The sequence below is a fragment of the Diadema antillarum genome, unplaced genomic scaffold (assembly GCF_040938485.1).
Source record: "Diadema antillarum isolate AM-2024a unplaced genomic scaffold, OU_Dant_1.0 scf00000025, whole genome shotgun sequence".
NCBI classification, from domain to species: Eukaryota; Metazoa; Echinodermata; class Echinoidea; order Diadematoida; family Diadematidae; genus Diadema; species Diadema antillarum.
The window spans coordinates 1,702,744-1,727,596 of NW_027270914.1; the positions used below are offsets into that span (position 1 = coordinate 1,702,744).

Sequence of the window (24,853 nt, forward strand, 5' to 3'; positions counted from 1 at the left end):
ATGTGCCATAGGTGGCATCAATGGTGGGTGCAGAGGAACGTGTGTTTGCCTGAACCACTTCCCAATCAAAGGTGTCAGTAACAGTCTGACTGAAGTAGCAATCACCATTCTCAAAGTCACACATCACTGGTGTAAAGAGAAAATAAAATACAGAAACACATCAAGAGAACAGCATGGGAAATACAAAAAACAGCTCATTAATGGCTCCATATGCAGTTCCAATAGGAAAGTTTGCATAAGCCTAGCATCACAACGTGTTATTACCCTTGGCAATATCATTCAGGGGCTGCAGAACATTTTTATCAGCGATAACACCTTCATGATTTGTGTCATCAGGAAACTCATAATCATTATCACCATGAATCATAATCATCATCATCATCATCATCATCATCATCATCATCATCATCATCATCATCATCGTCATCTTCAACATCATTGTCACCATGTCATCACCAATATCATCATCATCATCATCATCATTATCATCACCAACACCGCCATCATCATCATCAGTAAACAATTATACACAATCATCAATGCCTCATCTTCTTCATCGCAGATATTTGTTCACACTGCACTCATACATTAGCTCATTACTTTGACACTTCTCGCATCATTACCAAGACTGGGTACTCTTCACAACAACTATTATCACAGATTATTCTCCAAGTCTCAAAATCCAATATGCAACCTGGAACATCAACTAAAACTGCTAATTATATTTTAGTCACAGGTACAATCAGTTGTGTATCAACTCTCAGGAATATTGACAAAACTTTGCAAGAATCATTGTCCTTCTTATCCTCATCGTCTACAATCATCATCACCATCATCATCATCATCATCACCATCATCATCGCCGTCACTGCCATCATATCATAACAAACATCATTCCGAAAATGCACAAAGCAAATCTGAGATGTATGTTGCTATGACGACCCCTCCTGTCTCAAAGGCGCTGTATACTCACTGGGAGTTGGGCAACGACCAGGATGGAATGTGATGTCATCCAAAGCAATATCACCACTCCAGCCCAGTCCCCTCATCCCTTCAAAGATTATCTGTTGATAAGATTCAAATTTCATAGTAAGAAATCAGTAAAACAAGATTGTAGAGATTATCTTCAGACATAATATACTCTGAAAATTGCAGAAATTATTGTAATGCCATCATAGATTGTCAACTCTGAACTTAATCTGTTCATTATGGGAACCTGGTGGCCTGTGGATTAGTCTATGGGCATTTCAGAATTCAGAATGGAACGGGTTAACGGTATATCTCTCACAGTAAAAGGCTTGACTAAACTACCTAACTTCATGTCAGCATTGCTAAATTATTGAACATCTACATTTTTGATGTACAGGATACATACTATATAACATAATAATAAAAAAGGGGAATTTTGACGAGATTTGTACATAAGGAAAATGGGAATCTTGTGAGGACATGACATCATCCTATCTAGTTTACATTTATGTGACTGTGCGCTATATCACTAACTCTAGAAAACAATAAAAATGTCCTGAACATAATGGTTTTCTTTTGCATTTTTTTTTTTTTATTTTGATGCAGCATTTAATGATGTAAAATCTTGCCTGTACTTTACCCAAAGGTCTACTTGAGGAAGAACATTTTCACCTCAAATGATTTCTGTTCTCTAAGATAATAAGTGACTCAATGTACCATGGCCCCTTGCTCAACATCCTACCCCCCTCCCCCCCCCCCCCTTCCTCTGATTTCTACTAACATCCCACACCACTGCCATATATACATACTGTGTATGAAGCCTGCTCCGTGAAATGAAGCTGGGCCTGAACCCAGTGCGGGCCACGAGAGTCACGCTGCCGCCACACCGCTCTCTCATCGTCGCCTATCACCTCGTAGACGGAGAGCGCCCCTAGTTGTGTGCCATACATCTGATACCAGAAGTCCATGCAGTAGCCGTCTGGGTCGTCATTATTCAGCAGGGAGGAGTAGAGGCGTGCCATGTCCCCATTGGAGCCACTGGACGTCTCAATGTAGATATAGAACCCTGTGTTGAGTGGGAGATTGATTGCACAGTAAATATTCCACTAATTCTTTCAATACAACAAGATGTTTTTTATCAATCCTGGACACAGAATCAAAGCAATAAATAAGGTACAGGACATTTCCTTGAAAGTTTTATCAAGTATCTTTATATTTCATTAGTACGTTCTAACTTCTTGACAATTTTTTTTGCTTTAACATGATGCAGTTGAAAGGTAATCATTTGTCAATTTTTTGTTTCTACTATAACTGCATTTGGGTAGCCTTATATATCAAGCAGACTAAAACATCACACCTGGCTTCACAAATGAATAATTTACCTATTTTTCTATTTCTCTAAATCTATTACTCCCTCTGTCCATGCATATATGTTTATATTTCTTTAATGCAGTGTGCAACATTTTGCTTTCTTGTCCTGCTCCCTTGCCAACATGCATTGCTAATGGCTTAGGACTACGACTACTACACCATACACTTTGTACCTGTTTCATCGCCCTTAGTGTGATCTGCAGAGGGACCTGTTCCTGCACTGTCCGTTGCTCCTGAGGCCCTGGTCCAGTTAAAGTCATTAGATGCAGCCTGAGTCCAGTTGCAGAAATCCATCTCAAAGTCACAGTCATGAATATCAGGTGCTGAAGGGCAAACACAAAATAGAGTGACTGGGGACCATGGGCATACATATGAAAATACAGCAACCTGGGACCATGGGAAAACATACAAAATACAACATATAAAATACAATATGGGACTTGCATTGGAGTTCCACTTGATAGGGGAGACAGGCAAGTACATTGTATAATAACCCTTGTGGAGTGTGAGCCAATGCCGGACACAATTACTCCACAATATAGGACAGAGTGGAAACATACTACTGGTCAGCCTGGTCACTTACGGTATGTTGCTGGTGGTGGCGGTTGGGTGATGGGCTTCATTGTGATGGCACACATTCCTTCGTGGAGGTAAAGGTCATCTAACGAGACATCGCTGGTGTAATTATATCCAACCACTGCCTCAAAGATGACCTACACAAGGGCAAATAGTTGAATAATATCAAAGATTAAAATGTCTTAGAATATTCTGTACTTGTGCATATAAGAACTTCACTACCATAAATATTAGCTCGTGCAAATTAGGAAGAAAGGTTTGGAGTAATCCCATGTGTATGCAGTCCTTGAATGGACTGATGTTTGGTGAAAGTAGACCCTAGAAAGAGGAGATCAGAGGAGGGAAGTATCAGTGGGAGAGTGTAAGGAAGGCAAATGGTGACAGGTGTACACGGGCAACGCTGAGATGGAAGTTGAGGTTGCACCAACAGAGATAGGAGAATAATAGGAGACAGTAGCAGTTATAGAGAAATTGTTTAAACAACAGCAGATTATTATTTTAAAGAAAAAGATTATGCTGCTTGTATATCATATCTTTGCTTTCAAATCCATTGCACACACGCAGAACTCAGTGCCGTGACTGCTTCATTAACACCTGTGTCAACAGAATAAAATGTGGATTTACAAATCCTGTGGTTTCCATTGGTCTTACCCAGAAATTTGAAGTTGCGGCTACATTCGCCTTGCCAAGCAGCCAGACATTGCCTTGGTTACCACTGACCGTTGACAGGAGCAAAGGCTCGGTACCTTCTGTCTGTGTGTAGACGTTCAGGGTACCCATCCCTTGGCCGTACATGTGGTACCACCACTCCATGCAGCGGGCTTGAGGGGGGATGCAATTAAAACACAGAAGAGTGGACAGAGTGAACATATAATCCTCTAGGACCAGTCAAATGTGTGGTTCAATGGCTGAAAACATTTATTCAGCTCTTGAAGGAAGTGAGATTTTATGGTTAGTTGATGCCTCCAGCTTACACACAGGGAGACTGCACAGCTCAAAAACCCTTGAATCATCATAGCCCAAATACCATTAAAACATCACGGGCCAGATATCTGGAATTCTCTGCCTCTAAATCAAAAACAGTGTACAGTGTATATCATCAAATATTTTTTTAAGAGAATTATAAGATATACTCATATCCAAATATTCTCCCAATACATAAATTCATACCATCTTATTTTAGTATCTTTTCCAAAAAACAAGTTTAAGGTGATGATATAATGTGTTCCACATAAATATTATTACATGCCGTCAATCCCTCGTTTGAGGCGAGTCCCCAACTGGGGCATACCCAAAGTGGGGTGCGTATATTTGTCGTTTGGGAGTTGGGAGTCGAAGGACTTGTCCATTGCAAATAAACTTTCTGCTCAGGCGTGACAAACCTGGAGGCCAAGCCAGGGTTTGATGACTCCAGCAGCAGTCGTATTACGTAAGAGCATGATAAGGATATCTGCCTGTGGCAGACCATTCAAAGTGAACTCAATTTTCTCTATCCTTTCTAAAGTTTTCAATTTTATATTCTATTGAGAAATTCTATGGTCATCCATTTTACATTTCGAACGAAAAAAATTGACCCGTAAATAACGAAAATACAGGAATAAGAAGGAGAGCATTGCTAGTTTGCCGGTGCTGACAATGTGCTATTTGGCAGTGAGTTACAAACGGGGAGGTGAGACTACCTCCCTGGTTACAATCAGCCTGCTGACTGGATCATTGAGAAAGCAGCTGTCGTATTACGTAAGAGCATGATAAGGATATCTGCCTGTGGCAGACCATTCAAAGTGAACTCAATTTTCTCTATCCTTTCTAAAGTTTTCAATTTTATATTCTATTGAGAAATTCTATGGTCATCCATTTTACATTTCAAACGAAAAAAATCGACCCGTAAATAACGCAAATACAGGAATAAGAAGGAGAGCATTGCCAGTTTGCCGGTGCTGACAATGTGCTATTTGGCAGTGAGTTACAACGGGGAGGTGAGACTACCTCCCTGGTTACAATCAGCCTGCTGACTGGATCATTGAGAAAGAGAGAGAGAGGGAGAGAGAGAGAGAGAGGGGGGGGGGGGGGGAGAGCGAGGGGGAGAGAGGGAGGGAGAGGGGGGAGAGATGGGGGAGGGAGAAGGGGAGAGCAAAATGGAATGACAATAGTTCCGGTCACTACAGTACAGGCATGCTCTGTCTGCATACGCTGAATGTCTACACTCACACACACACACGTACACACACACACGCACCATGGAGCTACATGGCCCATGCCAAAACCAAAACAATCTCCTCCTCTCGCGGTGCCCCCCCCCCCCCTCCTGTGGCGCTGTGGCGATGACTGATGCTTAGATTAGGCCAGGGTCAAGAAACAGGTGTTTTATATCTTTGACTTTAAGTCATTGATTGCCAAGATATGCACTGGCATTATTTACTGGGGTGTAGCCTCTTCAAACGAGAGATTTGCGTCATGAACATACATGTAAATTACATACTTAGTACAGTGTGCTGAACACACTTTTACAGATCAACATCAGCACAGCACACCACACATCTCACAGCACTACACACCCTCTGAGAGCTAGCTACCAGCCACAGGTGGTGGGTATACTGAACTACAACAAGGGTAGATGAGTCCTTACCTCCAGTCGGCTCAAAATGTTCACTGAGCAGCCACGCATAGTCCCCTTGTCTGCGGCCTGATGCCTCGATGAACACAAAGTAACCTGGCAGAAAAGCGTGTCAAAACTCGACTATACAATTGTATTTAACTCTGTGTGCCTCGGTGAGAAAATACAGCGTGCCACATTATTCTGACATTACAACACATGAGTGTTTTTGACAACATTTCTGTTCTTCAAAGTCATGCAACTTTTTATAGGAGGGCAGGAATTTTAGAACAGAGTAGAGGACTACCCATTTTCATATTATCTCTTTATTCTCTTCTTTTTTCCTCTTCAAATCATTTGGAATAGCAAATTCAGGAAAGATGTGAAGAATAGAGAAAACCACATTGGGAAAAGACAGAAAACCTTGATATTTATCACACACCAATGAACTTATACATTGTATTCCTTTAATTAGAATAAGGAACAACAACAAATGCTCAAATTGTCAATTTTCACCAAGGATACTGTTCCAACATATTCTAAGATTTTAATGGTGAGAAGAAATATCAGACACTTTTACAGGTCAGACGAAAATTCCAGTATCTATCAAGTCTTAAACAAGGCAAGGCCTCATACAAGCACTCACCAAAGCCTGTCCCAGTGGTGTGGTCAAACGTTGGTCCTGTGCCTCCAGAGGAAGTGGTATAACTTGATCTCAGCCAGTCAAAATCATCACCTATGTAGGCGTTGGAGTAGCCGCACATGTCGTACTCAAATGTACAATCGCCCTCCGGCAGGCAGATTCTGTCATCAATGTTGATGTCATCGATGGCCATGTCACTGTTGCTGCTTGGAGAGCCGTGGACAGCTTTGAAGTAGATCTGTTGGTGTTTTTAAGGTCAACTCATGAGTGCTTGGTGTATCATCTTGTAACACACAGGTCCAACACACATGGACAGATGATTCATAAGTAGATGCACACAAATAAAATCATCATCTGAAAACAATTTGATCAAGAAATAGATACTCTATTTACTCTCTCTGTGACAGAGTGCTATGGACAGTGTAGACAAGATCATGGGGTTTTCTTTGGAATTTGGTACTCAAGACATACAACAGGGTCAAGTCTAAATATTTTCTTTTGTTCAGAAGATATGTGAAAACATGGTCAGACGCATTACATCAGCAAATGAACGTGATTGGCCTAAGGTCATTTTGCATCAATGGATTTGCAGGTCAATCATTATTGGTTCCTATTTTCTGTTTCAAATATCTTTTCAGCTTCACAGGGTTTTATGACTACTCTGAGGATTACAAATTGCTCTGTAATTTGTCAGTGCTATTAATCCCCTATCTGCTTGGAGTGCTGATTGGCAAAGAAAACCCCATAACATTGTACACCAGCTGCTAAAAGTCCCTAGCACTAGCACTTAAAAGGATTAAAGAGCAATACAATGCTGCCGTAGTCATTTCTATCCCTTAGTCTCCTCTAGGAGGGACTCATGTCCCTTACACATAGGTGAGAAGACGGGGAATAGCCACACAGTGAAGATCACAGTAAAAACCAGCAGTTACACATGCATGACAAATAAAATGATTCAAATTAAAAATCTTGGAGCAACATGTAAGTGGAATCATACTTCTTACATGCAATGTATATTGTATGTCACAGATAGCAATGGGGAATAAAAGGGTTAGAGAAACAGTTCTTAACAATGACAGGGTGTACCGAGGTGCTGAGACTGAAAGAGTTCTGGGAATGAAAGGTAAGGGTTCTCTGAAATGAAAGATACTAAGAATGAAAAGGTCATCAAAAGGGAAAAAGCAGAATACATCAAAACAAATAAAATGACCTGATTTGATCCTTAGGAATTAGCCAATCACACGAAGACATTTCTCAGGTTTTATTCTTGAACTAAAACAAGCACAGCACCCCCCGACACCAATCTGACAGGAGGAAACTTCACGCCTGATAGGATGGAAAGCTCCCTCGCTTGGTACTATCTGGGATGCTAACATTTTTAACAGCACTGCAGTATTCTAATGGCTGAAAAAAAGTGTATTTTGGGTAGAAAACGGTATTTTTACTTTACCTGAGATAAAAATACAATACATCTAGTAAAACAATTTGAGAAAAACACTAGTTTCCATGAAACCTGCAGTAGTTTTAGGGAAAGAAAAATAATCAAAAATATTGCAAAAAAAGTGACGTTGTCATCTCTGTACTACGCCTCACCTTGTAGCTAGTGTCTGGAGAGGGTATGACCTCTACCTGACCCATATGCCAACGGTAGCCCTGATTGCCTGATTTACTGAATCCTGGTTCCACCAAGAACTCATCGTCATCCATCTTGTACACAGAGAGTGAGCCTGGGTCAGGGCCGCTCATGTGGTAGTAAAAGGAGACGCATCGTGCCCCCGTGTGGATGTAGTCCCTACTCTCAAGAATGGCAATGTCTCCCGAACTTTGGCTCGTCGTGTCAATGTACAGATACTTGCCTGGGAGGACAGAATGATGCACAATACACAAAATACAGCCATACATTATTGGCATACATTGCTACTGAACACAGGGCTCATTTCAGTGGATGAATTCACATTCTATTTCATACAGTACTGCAGAATGCAATTTTTCAAAAAAGCTTTATGTACCCTTCCCTTTAAGATTATAATTTTGTAATGACTGCTTGAAGCATTTTATACAAGTTTGAGTATGTGTTTATATTTGCACTAGTTCAGAAGAGCACAAACTTTAAGAAAAATTAAGTGTGTGTAGTAGATTATGAAGTCAAAATGTTTTCCAAACGCACCTGTTGAACTGGTGGTGGTGTGATCATTAGGCGGTCCGACCCCACCTGAGGACACGGAGGAACCCCACAGCCAATCAAAGTCGTCCCTGTCATCAAGGTTTACCCAATCACAGAAGTCGATCTCAAAGTCGCATTCCACTGGTCCGCAAGAAAAGAGTTTGAAAGTTAAAGAGTGATGTATCAAATTTTCTGTCTCTTTCATATGCAGTACCTGCTGCACTTATCACTCATTACACTGTCACCCGAGCACTAGTTAAGTAAATCCATACCTCCTTGGAGCACAAATAATATGAGTCTTCATGCAGGTACGGCCAAATATACCTCTGAATAATGACAGTAAACTTTATCAGGTAAGCAGTAGGTATGATCATTTCAAATATTACCTGTAATGAAAAGAACAAACAAACGTCTTTTATATATGCATCAATGCAATAGGCTGTAACACATATTTGTCTTATCTGAAATGAGAAGGCAAAAAAGTGTTTTATTTATCATTACCATCCTTGATAATAATTTGATGAGATTTAAAGATAAATGAGGGTTGTTATTTGATAAGCAGATACTACATTATTTAATATTGTTTGTTGTTTTTAAGCCATGCCATTCAAGATTGGGGACAAGCAACATATATCTATTATTATATAATGAATGAAAATTTCCAATGAAGTGGCAGTATTTTATATACAAATCAAATTTCTTGCACCTGGAGAAGTCTTCTCACATAATATGGCTGAGGCAGATAAAGAAGAATAAAAAGTGCCCTATGCCAGACAGAATAGACCTTTCTTCGCAACTATAGTACATTAACTTGGACTCCGCAGCTGCAGCATAGCATAGTGCAAAATATTGTTCCAGAACGAGAGATACAATTGCTGCAGGCCACTTCAGAGAGGTGGCCACTGTACATATAAGGTGTCAAACACTACGTTTCTTGTCAGGGCAGTTTAAAGAGGACACATGCAGCCTGATGCCACTGTAGATGGATTGCCATTGCCTGACTGTATTTTTTGGCAGTACTCCAAAGTCCATGGAAAATGGTGGTCATTGGAATTCTGTGATTGGTGCAAGCATAAGTGAAAAAAATGTAAACAAAGACAGAAAAAAAAATGAGAGAGCAGACTGCCCTCTATGACTCACATGTGCCAGGACAGGCTCCTGCTTCATAGCTGACATCGTCAATGGAGGTGTCACCATACCAGGTGCCAGCACGCTTGGCCTCGATCACCAACTCAAAGGGATCTGTTGTTATGATGTTCCGTTGCCCTAGCAACCATTCATTTGCTTGGTTTCCTTGCTTTATCCAGATCTATGGTTGAGGTTGGGATGAGCAAAAAGGAAGGAATCAAAAGTTGCTATATATGGCTACAATACAGCATCTTCCCTGGACCCTGCATCCTAAAGCATTCCAGTTGTATCAACACTGTAGAAAAGGAAACTATAGACTGGGATATCTTAAGGTATATTTTTATGACTGTAAAAGTACTTTGGTGTTGTTACATTTAATTCAGTTCTGAAAAGCATCACGTTTGTCAAAATTTTCTCAATGCAGTATAGTAGCCCATATTTCCAGTGCACTGTTCACAATGGACTGACATACATAAGTTTACCATTTCCAATGAAAGAACTGTTTATATTGGTAGTGCTACAAGTAATAAACTATGTGGTATGTGCAAACTAAATGTTTGTTTGAACATTATTATATTTAAATATCAAATGTGAACAGGGCAGAGTGTATCATATACACCTTACATTTGGCAGTGTCTTATTTTTCTTGTTTTTTTGTGAGTCAACTTATATTTGCAAAATCAAAAATATCACTTACTGTAGCAGAAATGTGTTCTATATGTGACCGTGCATCACAAAACGAACAAAAAGAAGCACACACTGATTTTGTGTGACGACTGAAAATAGATGAAATAGGTAAAATGAGCCGATCTTGACTTCATATTTTCTGGAAGAGCGATTCTTTTTCTACATTATGCTAAAATTTGGGATCATAAAATGGGCAGGAAAGTGTGTTTTCTAGCATTTTATCTTGGACATTTTTTTGCAGAATAGTGTGACTATGTGTGTCTTTAGAGTCCTCTTTTCATTTCTTAACTAGAAATGTCGCTATGGCGACTGGTATGCCTCCACCATAATGCATGATTCTCCTAATAGGTCTAAATAGTACATGTGGACAATGTGTGATTACATTTTCACATAATTGGCAAAATATTAAAATGACAAGTTTGTCACAAATGTGTTGAATGTTCACCTGCCTTGTCCTGGTTTAATTGGATGAATAGGAGAGCATACGTATTTGGGATTTAAGGACTTTAACTTGACTCTGACCCATTCATACATTTATGCATTGAGTAATTTTCAAGGTATGGAGACAAAGTGCAATTTCTGTATTGAATAGTAAATTGTAACCATTTTCATCTGGCCTTTGACCCTGAAATTGATAAGATAATCCCTGTCAGGCAGAACATGCATACATATGTAGTAAGTTTCAAGATAACTTGAGCCACTTCCTAAATATGGAGGAAAAACTTAGTTCATTACTTTCACTTGATCTTTGACCTTTTGACCTTTGAGGCAAAAACAAAAGAAAAAAAAAACTTTCCAGAGAATTTCTATTAGGTTATACATGTATACACCACGTGTAAAAAAAAAAAATCCTGCTGGCATTGCATAAACAAGGGGGAAATAGTAAAAGTTTGAAGTGTTGCCCTTGACCTTTGACCCCTGACCTTTGACCCCATGAACCCATAACTCTAAATAATTACTGCCAGTCAGTACATGTTACCATACTATGTTCCATGAAGATACCTTGAACAAAGTCCAAGGTACAGAGAAAAAATGTGAAGTTTTAATATATTTACTTGACCTTTTGACCTTTAACCTTTGACCTCATGACTCAAACTTTCCCCAGAGAATTTTAATTGGGTAATACATACATACACTAAGTTTCAAGAAAATATCTTCAGGCACTGCATAGATATGGTGGAAATAGTGAAATTCTATGTATTTGACCTTGACCTTTTGACCTTTGACCTTGAGCATGTGCACCCAAAAGTTGATAGGCACAACTTCACCCTCTAATACACATACATGCCAAGTTTCATTAAGATACCTCAAAAGGTTTTGATAGTTACCCTGTCCACAAAATTCATTACGGACGGACGGACGGACGGACAGACGGACGGAGGGACGGACGGACGGACGGACGGACAACCCGAATACATAATGCCTCCGGCACCACTTCGTGGCGGAGGCATAAAAACCTTGAACACACTCTCCACTTTCAACTCCCATAACTTTTGAAAGGATGATGCTACTGCTTTGAAGGTTGGGATTAATTAAGGACAGAGTGTGTTAATAAGGCATGCTCAATTTCAGTTTGATCTGATAATCCCTTCATTGTTGTTACTCCAGTAGTTAACATCCTGTTTTTTGTCCCATTCATGGCACAGCCAACACGGCTTGGTAAAGATTAAGTACTTAAATAGACACTGTACTTCAGAGCCTCTTTTCCCAGTTCACTCTTTTCCTGAGTTTGTGCTTTCTTTCCAATATTTAGATAGGTTAGGAGAGTCCATTTGATTTGAGTTATGCATCATTTTACAGATTAAAGTCTGCTCTTTCAGAATATGCTCTCAACTAAAATTTCATGTCTGGCGACCATTTGTTTGTTTTGTGGTGCAGGGTCACATATAGTAGGCACATGCAAAATTACAATTCTTTTTTTTTTTCAGGAGAAAAGAGATAATAATTTTATTGTTATTCCATCAATGTGGTTCTAGATCACAATTCAGCCACTTAGAAAATTGTCTATTGAGTCCAAATTTCCAAAATATTATACTTAGAAAATTCTGTCACATAAAGTGGATATATAAATGGATAAATATCACAACTTCTTTACATAAGAAGAAACAGAGTTTCATGATATGGAAAACACTTGATGAATAGATGTATACACTACATTGATTTCCTGTTCATATTTTCTTTTTTTCTTTTCTTTCCTTGTCCATGCTCTCATATTCCCTGATGTTTGCGCCATGCTATCATATTGATTGCCTGTAATCACTCCCAGGCAAAGTTTAACAGCTGTTGATGCTTTCTTTTACAAACACTTGACTTTTTTTGTTTTTGTTTGACAAATGAACAAGTGTTGGGTTATCACATGTCAGTACAGTTGGCATTGTCTGATTCTATCATATTCTACTGTAAATCGATCTTCAAAAATTCAAGGCCTCACGAAAGAAAGTCCTTCATTGAATGGGTTAAACCCTGGAGCCATGAATGATTAAATTCTGTGCCAGGGACTTTGAACAGTGTATACAATGCTATAGCATTTAATTTGTGCCAATGGGCACTAAAGCCATACAATAGCTGCTGTCACACTGACAAAAGGTTGCAAAGTTTAAGATTGCAAAGTCTTTGCCAAGTTTGCTTGTTGTTTGTTTGTTTGTTTACTTGTACATTCACAATGGCAGCCAAACTTACTGATGTTTAAAGTTCTCAAAGTTTGGGACACTGATGTGTGTGCACAAGAAAGAAGAAAGAGCGCACCATCTGACAGCTAGTGATTGTGACATAACAATGCATACACGTACATCACAATGACTGCAAACTGATGGTGAACTGATTATATGACAAACTTCACAGCATTTTACTTGCTAGCGTTCACACTGTCCAAAGAGCAAAAAGATTGGCGGGGGACCGGGAAATAATCCATCCCTACTTTGAGTGGGAAATTTCATGGGAAGTTTTGCGAAAACTTTTGCGAGTTTGTGGTCACAGTGGCAAAACATTGAGATCTTAAAGATTGTGAACTTCAACTTTTGCAAGTGTGACCGCGGCTGAAGAGTTAACAGAATCTTACCACTTCCTCATTGGAGCCGTCCGCATTCCTCATGAAGACAGTGAGAGAGCCGATGCTGGTGCCATACATGTGGTAGTAGAAGGAGAAGCAGTACGGCTCACCAGCCGTGGGGCGCAGGGCCCCAGAGAGGAGACGGGCGAAGTCACCACTGACCCTGGGGGAGGATGCCTCAATGTAGATATAGTAACCTGGAGTAGATTAAGACATAAACAGAGACATCCAGCCACCTTCAAAATACTATGAAACCAAACCTTTCAGCGCGCATGAAACTTAGGCAAATATCACAAGGAGCCAAGATTTGAGAAAGTAAAATGCATGTGAAAGCTTTTGTGTACACAATGTGTTGAATGCCGGTGGCAATTCGTGAAAGTTTCATGCCACAAGAAAGAACGTCGGCTCTAATTGGCCAAAGTTTCATGTTTCTGGTTTTACAGTATGAGTTCATACAGACACCTTCCTTCTTTTCTAACAAACTACCCCCACACCACTAACTGGATAGACTTCTGCTCACATAGAGGAATTTGACAATCTGATATTGGTTTACAATGAATTTCAATAACACACTTTTTCTCAGCAAAAAAAAAAGGAAGAAAACAGATGAAAGAATAAATGGTCCAGCTTAAAAAACAACAACAAAAAAACAGTTGGGATGATTAAAAGGAAAAAAAGTGGATTATTTTCTCTTTTTTTTTGGGGGGGGGGGTGTCAGATTCCATTTGAATAGCCAAGAAAACATCAAAATGATTGATACCAATATTTTGGTTGAATTCAGCATATCAAAATAAGGTATAATTAGCCTCATGCAGAGAGTGGGATTAACCCTATTCTAACTGGGCTATTTGAGACCAAGTTTTTACGGGGGGCGTCAATTTGACCCCCCCTTCAGATCTCGGCCGCCGATCTCGTGATCACCGCAAAATTTTGCCTGAACATAGAGTTGGATGTCAACTACAAGATTACATGGTCATACAAATGAAAAAATTTAATTTTCTTTTTTTAGTAAATTAATTATGCAAATTTACGCATGAAATGATATTTTCACCTATAACTCCATTAAAAAGACTGAATGATTGCTAAATGTTTGTGTAAGAGTTCTTCAAGACACATTGAACAATTTTCTTGTAAAAAAATAGCACAATCAAAATCAGTTTCTTTTGTTTTTTATTGTTTTGTTAATTTCTCATGTATTTCACTGTTTTTTTGACCTTTTGTTTTCTATTGTTTTTTGGCCAAAGTTTGTTGCAGGCACTTTTTCAAGCTTATCTACATTAAAATTGATTAATTTCAATGGTTAAAAGTTGAAATAATCTAATTTATATCAATTTAACCAAAAAACACAATTTGCACTGGATTTGCACACGATATCATGAATTTGAGCCATTTTCGGGTTGACATGCATACGCAAAACATTACGTAACTTCAGAACGGTGTACCCGGATATCGCAAATTTGGTATCAAAATATGCGGGAGACTTCAAAGAAAAAAGTCATGAAACGACGCGGCAAAATCTTTGCGCGTTGCGGAATCGTGGCGCGAATGTCGAGGGGGGTCAAATTGACTCCCCCAGTTAGAATAGGGTTAAATGAAAAAAAGTGTTGAAAATATACAGGGAGAAAATAACCAGGAAGACACGGGGGACAGGCTTACCCATGTGTTAACTTTTAGTTGAAACGCAACACTAATAATCAAACAAAAACACACATCAAAACAAAGACAAAATATTATCAAATTGGACATCACCAAAATATGATCAAAGGCATGATATCAATGGAGCACAAGTGCCTAAATCGTCAAAAAACACAGATCAATGACCTTGTCATGTGTAGTCTAAGGGTTCAGACCCTCTCATGCATACCTGAGCCTGTGGTGTGATCATGTGACGGGCCAGTGTAGGAGGAACCTGTTGAACCCTTGCGAGGCGTCCAGTCAAACATGTCCGTCCCGTTGGCCTGAATCCAGCCACATATCGTACCCTCCGTCTCACCAAAGTCACAATTCAGGTCTGTAGGATGAAACATCAATCAGGTTAAAATCACAAAATCTCACTTTGAATCTTAATGCAGCACAGATTGCTTTCATTGGTTAATTTCTGTTGGAAATTTCTGTTGGAAATTCCTTGGAAAAACATTGCTTTCCTTGGTAAATTGTTTGATACAAAGTGATCACTCTATTTGACAACAAATACTTAGGTTTATTTACAATAATTACAAGTTTTACAAGTCTAATAAAACGGACAGTGTTTCCTGATATATCCTTTTAACTCATTAAAGGGATACATCAACATGATGGCTGCTGTGAATTGTATAACTCTACAATAATCAGAATATGAAGTTCATGGAAAGACAATATAAACTCTAAAAGTCTCATTTTGCTTTATTCTACATGGAGGAACACAAATAATCATTCAAGAAATACAGACAGGAAAATGTTGATAAAATCGGAATATGGAAATTGATCCCCGCTGAAAGAATATCTGTTTCTTTACGGAAAAAAAAAATTGATGGCAACATGCAATCAGCCAGGAATCATTCATCAATTTGATAATGTTGTGAAATATGGCTTTAGTAAAGATTCTTTGTGTTCGTGTGTTCATATGTAAGCATGGAGTTGCCTTACCTCCACTAACATCACAATTCAAGAAAGCGATGTCGTCGAGGGCGATATCAGTTGGATCCGAGCTGCCATCAAATCCCATGCCTGGGGATGCCTCAAAGCGAATCTGATGAAAGGTGCCATAAGACAGAACACTTTGATGATAATAATGATAGCAATTCAAATATGAAAATAGTGAATATCAGACTTAAAAAGTATTTCAATGCACTTTACTAAACAATCCACATAGTACAAAATATATGAATAGAAATTTCAATACAACTCTAAGTACACATAACAGCTTAAAGTTGTCAATATACGTATCTAACATCATTACATACATGGACATGAATAATAATTTAGTGAACACATTGCATGTATTGATCTCACTGGACGATTTCAGGAATATCAAATACAAGACATACAATATGAAATGGATTGACAGGGTCCAAGAATCAGGGACTCAGTGTGAAATGGAATGGCAGAGTCCATCAATTTCAGTAGAGTGATTCTCAATGTGAAATAGGTCAACACATGAACAAAGTGTGAATTTAAAGACTTCAACATTGCCAGTGGCCTACTGAAAAAAATAAATTGATGAGTAATAGGCATTTCATGGGATCTTCAGCAAATAACTCACACCTCTTTGTAGACATGCTCATGTCTACGTTAGGAAAATCTCAGCAATTTAAGTTGCGCAATCAACTCCATGAGAACAGCCTTAGAGAGAACAAAATGATACAAATGGAGTGCCACAAGTGGTTTGCCTTACATAGTAGTCCCCAAAGTTCCTGGGTCCCACCAGCAAAGAGCCTCGGTTCCACTGGGAACCCTGGTCACCCGTCACTGACCAGGAGACAACAGGGATGTTGTTCTGGATGACACTGGCTGCCAGCATTCCGGCCTGTCCACCCAACATGTGGTAGTAGAATTCCATTTCACATCTAAGGATTAAACCACAGAAGGGTCACAGTGAAGACAACAACAACAACAACAAAAGTCTCAGAATACAGTGCTGTAAAAAATACACATTTCTGCTTGATTAAGTTTTCACACTGGACCATCTTCGGCAAACTTCATTCTTCTGTAATTTTTAGAACAACAGAATGCTGGTGCATATCTTTAATATCCCCAAACATTTTTGCATGCTTGCTATATTTGCGGTGCTTCTGTAAAATGTGAAATTTACCCAAAAAAATCCATGTGGCAAAATTGTCATTCATAGTAGCTGCCTTTATGGTTGGAAGAATGGAGTTGAAAAGAAAAACCAAAATGAATTTCATTAACTGGTTATGTTCAAATTTACATACAACTTGTCTGCATTTAATGTTGCATTGTAGTAGCATAGAGATATCTATCTTTTGTGATTTTTGAGCACGTTGTGATTATTCGTGCACTGTAGATCAGAGGCTGAAGCAAAAAGTGTGAAGAGGGTGAATACGGTAGCCGGCATAACAATAATGTGACCTTTTCCAAAAGTCTTATCCATTGACATTTATTGTTGGTTGTCTTTTTCATGCGAGGTTCCATAACAGTTGAAGTTGAAGTTGCAGTTTATTATCTATATTCACAATTTTACATGGCATAATACATAACAAAGGACACATGCATGAATACAGGATAAAAGGTATCAGAAAATAGCATGAATGCTAATCAAGTCCGATACCAGTCTGATACAAAAGTTCTATAAAAGGTAATAAGTACAGTATAATGAATAGTTCCACAAATTGAAGTTTGAAAACACATGAAACATGAACATATTTACAACTATTTACAAAATGTATATCATAAAACATTTAAGTTAAAAACTTGACTTCTTACAGAGATCCAGTTGATCGCAGGTCAAAGGGACTGACGAGCAGTGCAGTTACACCAAAGGTGCCAAAGGTGCTGTCCACAAACATGTAGTATCCCTGTGAGTCCTGGAGGGTGTGGTCGATAGCAGGACCACGCCCAGAGGGCACATCGGCTGCCCGGGTCTTCTCCCAGAGGTAGAGGCCATTAGGAATGCTCTGCCAGCCACAGGTGTCCCCAACCACAGCTGTCTCAAAGGTACAGTCACCTGACCAAAGCAAAACAACCTTCATCTTCAGTACATGTATAAATCTTCTGGTAGCTTACATGTAAGACTTCTTTATTCCACCTGCACCCTTTATGTATGTGCCAAGGAACTAGGCCTAAAACCTGCCGCACACTATGACTCACAACAATACGACCGACAGACTTTGGATCCGAAATCAATCACAATAACCTCAGAATAAACACGCTTGTTTATTTCAGATCCAAAGCCTGTCAGCTGTATAGTCATTAGTTGTATAGTGTGCAGCGGGCTGTATGACCAGGTAATCTTGTAGTTGACATCCGGCTCTATGTTCACGCAAAATATTGTGGCGATCGCGTGATCAGCGGCCGAGATGTGAAGGGGGGGGGGGGGGTCAAATTGACCCCCCCCCTAGTAAAAACTTGGTCTCAAATAGCCCAGTTAGAATAGGGTTAACTTGCAAAAAGCCCTTTCATCGATATTCAGTAGTTGTAAAACTAGTACGCCCACTCAGATGTAGCAAAATGCCTTAGTAAAACAGGAATACCTTGGTGGCACACTACGGATATGAGGAATTAGTTAATGCCAATTTGTTGATAATTAGTTTTGAGACATCTGTATTAATCAGCAAACAAAGTACAGAAAGGGTTAAAATGATACGGGTATTTTTTTTTTTTTAAGACATTATGATTTTTGCCATTTTAATCGGTCAACTACTCATCATATGATGTTTTCTACAAAGTATACAAGACCTGAAATGATTCTAGCTTTCCGATTGGTCATTACTCATCATATGACACACAATTAAATGTACCATTGCACACCATCGCTGTTGAGCCGTGGAATTCTTATTCAACAAAAATCATATATTCAAATATGTGCAGTCAAACCTGTTTACAGCAGCCACCAACAGGAGACAAAAAAAAAGTGGTTGTTATAGGCAGGTGGGCACTAAGACAGGTTTGACTGTACATACATACATACATATACATAGAGTGAAACATACCACAGTTTTCTTCATCTTCTCCTTCAGAACAGTCTAGCACCGCGTCACACCTCTGCAGGGCATCGATGCAAGACCCATTACGGCACTGGTAGGAATTGGGTGGACAGGTGGGCGTGGCATCGGATGGTGGAGTGGGCGGGTCCGTGGCAACCACCGGGAGGGGGTCAGTGGTGACTTCACAGCCAGGTGAGAAGCTGGTGTCATCAATGGCGATGTCACCATAGATACCACCCCCAGAGGTAGCTTCAATAATGATCTGTAGGTCAAAGTTGCAAGATCCAATCCATCGAAAGAAATGACTACCTTACCTTGAACCCACTACTAAATTCTACTTGCAGGGCAGATATGCTATTTGACATCTCTACAAATACAAATGAAATGCTGACATATGTGCTAATAATTGTTACCTCTTAAATGAAGAAGCATGTGGGGACTTCATCTATGGCATACAAATATTCACACTGCACACTGATCACCATCACCATCACCATTACCATCATCATCAGTACAGCAACCTCCATTACCATGACCATTATCACCATCATTATCAACAACAGCACCACCACTAGCACCATTATCACTATTACCATTACCATCACCACCATCATCACCAACCCCAACCACCACCACTACCACAACATCCATTACCACTGATATCATCACCATCATTATCACCACCAGCACCATTACCATTACCACCATTACAATCACCACCATCACTATTACCATCACCACCACCATCACCATAACCATAAGCACCACCACTGAATATGACAATCACCTCATCATCATCATCACCAAATGACCACCATTATCATCAGTGGCATCACCCTATTCACAAACCTGGAAGTCTAGTGGTGAACTCAGTGAGATGTCAGCCCTCTGGAAGAAGTCACCATGGTTACCCTGTCTGTTCCAAAGTAGGACCAGAGGCCCGTTCTCCTCACTACGGGTGTAGACGTTCAGTTGGCCGATGTCCTCACCAAACATGTGGAAGTAGAAGCGCAAATAGCAGCTCTGGCCAATGAAGCCGCGGAAGGTGGGAGAGACCAGGCGAGCCCGTTGGCCGAGCTCAGTGTTTGACGTCTCAAGATACAGATACCAACCTGATTTAGGAGTAGGGACAGAGATGGAGAGAGAGTAGACACAAAGTGTCACTAGAGAAAACAAACCATCTCATGAAAAGGAACAGAATAATCACACCAGTCTCATACTCAGCAAACGTGATTGTAACCTATTTTGTGCCTTACTTGCTAGTCGGTACATTTTGCAAACATGCTTTCTTCGCCAGATTGTACAAATCCTGTGTTGAGTAAATAACTCTTCTCATCGTTGTGTGAGATAGTATCAGAACTGTACATTGTTTTACCTGCACAGGAGTGAAAATACTTTGAACAATGCTGACATTTTTCAACAGCGATAACAATGCTACAATATTAGAGTGTGATTCTAAATGATATTAGTAACAATGGTCATATTCATTTAACAAGGTTATACAGGACTGGTGTAAATTCCACTCAACATAACATGTGAGGAGAATCAGCAAAGAAGCCATGCAATGAGGGGATTTGACAGAAATCCGCGTCACATTTTACCTGTCCGCAGTCCAGTGGTGTGGTCTCTAGTAGGACCAGTGTAATCAGTGGGTGTGATTCCAGAGTAATGGCGCCAATCTAGCTCATCAGTGTGGAGTTGATTCCAAGAGCAGATTCCATTTTCAAAGTCACACTGTGTGTATGTGGCTGAAAGGAAAGAGAACGCAATTGTGCATGGTGTAAACTACATACTATACGGGTAGGTGTAGGGTTCATCTTTAGAAGTTCGTTATAAAAGTGAGTTTTCTTAAATGCAACGTGGGTTCACAGACCTCTGTCATGATCCTGTTTGGTTCTTGTTTCATGGTTGTCTGGGCACACAACCAGATATTACATTTTGTGGTTGCAATTATTCCACAGGCTCGAGTTTCAGGATAGGAACTGATAACACGTGCTATGACTGGTGTTCGATGTGAGGACTAGATTTAGTAATTATAGCGTAGGATAAGTCTCAGGTGTTGGGAATGTGTGAGGTGTAAAGCCTAGTGTTAAGATCAGTGTGATCTGCTAGGGCACATGGTAGATATAAGTGAGACCTAAGATAATAAGTTGTGTGATTTCAAGTCAGGAATGTTTCAACAATTATGATATTTGAAGCTACCATATTTAGAAAGTAAATGAGGGGCTGATGTCATCACTTCATAAATCTACTCCAACAATTTTTACCAAATTTCCTCTTTTTTTTTGTGGTGGGTGGAGGGTTATGAAATCATTAAGAATATCCTGCACCCTTGAAAACTTAAACAGGGTTTGGAGTTATAATAATCAAATTATCAACTTAAAACATTATCAACAAGAGACCCGCGGGTCTAGCGCTCACCTGAGTATCGCAAGTTCACCTTTCACGCAGTCACTAATCTAAATTATTCACAGCTCTACCAAAATTTGACCAGGCATTCTGAAGTAGAAGATGAAAATGTACAATAAAGGCCCAAATTTTTAAAGATTCCTTAATTTGGGGAATTGGGGGCCCCCTGGGGCCCTCTGGGTGGGGCATGGTGCCCATTTTGATAAATTGAGATCCTGACCCCCTAAGGATGCTACCTGCCAAGTTTGACGAAAATCTATCATGAGGTTTTCAGGAAGAAGATGACAATGTACGATTCAGGCCCCCATTTGGACCTTCCTAACCAACCCCCCCCCCCCCCACCCCTGCCCCCAAGAGGGGCACCCCTGGATCTCCTATGAACAAACTCGAAACTACAGTCATTAATGTACTCACTCATAGTATTATCTTAGCTGTATAACTTCTGATTCTAGAGAAAATTTTTAACGATTCCTTCATTTGGGGGGTTTGGGCCCCCCTGGGGGCCCCCTGGGTGGGACATGGTGCCCATTTTAACAAATTGAGATCCTAACCCCTTAGGGATGCTACCTGCCAAGTTTGGTGAAAATGGGTCATGGGGTTCTAAAAAAGAAGATAAAAATGTACAATTTAGGCCCCATTAGGACCCCTCCTCACCTCCCTCCCCTGGGTCCCAAGGGGGGCACCCCTGATTCTGCCATGAACAAACTTGAAACTGCAGTCATCAATGTACTAACTCATAGTATTAACTTAGCTCCATCACTTCTGGTTCTAGAGAAGAAGATTTTTAAAGATTCCTTAATTTTGGGGGATTTGGGCCCCCTGGGGGTCCCCTGGGGCCCCCTGGGTGGGGCATGGTGCCCATTTTAACAAATTGAGTTCCTAACCCCCTAGGGATGCTACCTGCCAAGTTTGGTGAAAATGGGTCATGGGGTTCTCAAGAAGAAGATGAAAATGTACAATTTAGGCCCCATTAGAACCCCTCCCCACCCCCCTCCCCTGGGTCCCAAGGGGGGCATCCCTGAGTCTGCCATGAACAAACTTGAAACTACAGTCATCAATGAACTAACTCATAGTATTAACTTAGCTCTATCACTTCTGGTTCTAGAGAAGAAGATTTTTAAAGATTCCTTAATTTTGGGGGGTTTGGGCCCCCCTGGGGGCCCCCTGGGTGGGTCATGGTGCCCATTTTAACAAATTGAGTTCCTAACCCCCTAGGGATGCTACCTGCCAAGTTTGATGAAAATCGGTCTTGGGGTTTTCAAGAAGAAGATGAAAATGTAAAAAGTTTACGCACGACGCACGACGGACGACGGACGACGCACGACGCACGACGCACGACGCACGACGGACGCCGGACGAAGGGCGATCGCAATAGCTCACTTGAGCCTTTGGCTCAGGTGAGCTAAAAAGACAAGTGCTGCCAGAATCAATAACAACATTGGCATATCCCATTTTTACTCCCTTTTAACATCGTCATCCTTTTGCATGATAAACACAAGACCTGAAACTAACCACACGATGCCTCATCAGACTGGTCACCACAATCATCGGTCAAATCACACAAGCGGTCAGATTTGACACAAATGTTATTTGTGCAGTGGAATTCATCAACGTCACAGGTGCCTGAGGTCGGATCTGAGGATGACAAAACAATTATCATGAGAACAGATTGAGGCAGAAAACTGTCAATGAATGTAGACAGCAATCAGAAATCTAGTCATCAACAAGAAATTGTGTATTTTCATATTCGGATTTGAAAAGTAGAAGATGAAGATCTATACTGTATTGTGTGGTGTTGAATGGAGTATTAGAAAATGTTATTTCTTTCCTACTAGTATTCTGAGGAATAAGTCTATTCAATATCACTAAAAAAATGTGGATTGAGTGATATACACATTTTACTCTGTCAAAACGTCATTCTATTACTCAGCTGTTGAATTGAACTGAATTAAATTGAATTCGTTTAGTTGGACACATTAGAAAGTACTGAATGCCTCCATGCAAGCAACCATGGGGCCTCTAAATGAATGTACAATGAAGATAAAGTACCTTAGCTATAGAAACAACCAGTGCAACTAGGTGGACATGAACCACGAATCTTTTGATTGGCAGTCCTTAATTTTATCCACTGAGCCACATTATTACAGCACCGTTGGTATGATTCCTGAAAAATTTCCTAAAAAATTTCACCATTTGCATCTGTGCTATGAATTTTGATACGTACATATTGAAACCACACATGTAATATTTTGATGTCTTCAACAACATAGTATACCAGTTGTTTGGGTTTATCAAGATGTTGCATTAATTTTCACTACCCTCTTAAATATCATTGCAATATTAATGCAAGACATGTCCTTTCATTTTCTTTACAATTAGGCCAAGTTTCCAAACCACGTAAGGTAAAAACCCTACCTTCATATGCATCTCAGATAAAAGCAAAGTGCAAACAAGATTTGACTCATAACCTACCTACTGCTTGCACAAATTGATTAAAGTGATTACAAAGTAATTTATTGTCTGAGCCACAGCTCTTAGGCAGGGTGGATATACACACTGCCTGCACCTTGCGGGTAATAATTATGGACCAAATATGAAAGCAGGGATGGAGCATGCTGTGGATGATTCTTACCAGGAAAGCCGCAGCTGAGGAAGGACACGTCATCGATGGCAATATCTCCCACAACATCAAAAGAACGAGTGGCCAAGAAAAGAATCTGAAGAATGGGAAATGGTACATTCACTGGGAATAATTTACATGTAAATGCACATAAGTTTACATGTACAAAAGTACACATATCTGTTGCAATACAATTTCCTACTGTATTTGTATCCAAGTTGGTTAATTCCTAATACTCAATTTTAGTATACGTAATGATAAAAGATGAATACAGTCGTATTTCTAACTTTTGAATATAAAAGCAAATAAATATTTTTGAAATCTTTCCAAAAATGGCTACTAAATGCTACTATGTATTAGAATGCCTGATTCATTCTAAATTCTTGTATTTCTTTAACAAATGGAGATGTGAAAATTGTATTCTTGATTTACATTATACCTGGCCACTGTGTGTTGTATCAATTGGTTTCCATCCATCACAATATAGTAAATATTGACAAAGTACAATCATCTGTTGGTTCTTATTATGGAAATCAATATAGAAAATGCCACTTTAACAAACATAACAATCCATTTTATGTCCTCTGGCAATATCTACACTCTAGAAGAACTCCCCCGCTCCACCCCCTCCCCTCTTGATTTTCTTTTATCAGTGCTTTTATAAATTGCACCCCCAAACACACACACACACACACACACATACACACACACACACACACATACAAATGAACAAACAAACAAAAAAACAAACAAATGCAGCAGGACAAACCTGGAATGTTCCTCTGATTCTGCCGAGACCGAGCTCAGTCTTCTGCCACTGGTTACTCATTGAGTCAGGTAGGTACAGCAGCAGAGTTCTGGTCATTCCTGTCCAGATATAGATCCCCAGGGAACCAATGTCTGCAAGAGATCAACATGAGTACCACAAGTTTAGAGCCACTGCTGAAATGTAAATCACATTTCCACCCATTTGTGACTGCCCAGCTCAAAACCTAAAAAAAA

At 39.8% G+C, this 24,853-nt stretch overlaps 1 protein-coding gene across 1 annotated transcript; it reads right to left on the reverse strand.

Moving 5' to 3' along the window:
* Positions 1–1,745: 1,745 nt before the first annotated feature.
* On the reverse strand, positions 1,746–24,716 carry LOC139733973 (MAM and LDL-receptor class A domain-containing protein 1-like). Its single transcript, XM_071644787.1, has 20 exons — positions 24,621–24,716; positions 23,864–23,948; positions 22,744–22,866; positions 20,424–20,570; positions 19,672–19,934; positions 18,829–19,084; positions 17,603–17,843; positions 16,554–16,725; positions 15,806–15,908; positions 15,045–15,191; positions 13,190–13,377; positions 9,457–9,625; positions 8,320–8,457; positions 7,746–8,008; positions 6,156–6,390; positions 5,543–5,626; positions 3,568–3,737; positions 2,924–3,053; positions 2,514–2,663; positions 1,746–2,035 (listed from the first exon to the last, which is right to left on the reverse strand). The coding sequence occupies exons 1-20, from the start codon at positions 24,714–24,716 to the stop codon at positions 1,746–1,748; spliced, it is 3,450 nt and encodes a 1,149-aa protein (XP_071500888.1).
* Between the last annotated feature and the right edge of the window lie 137 nt (positions 24,717–24,853).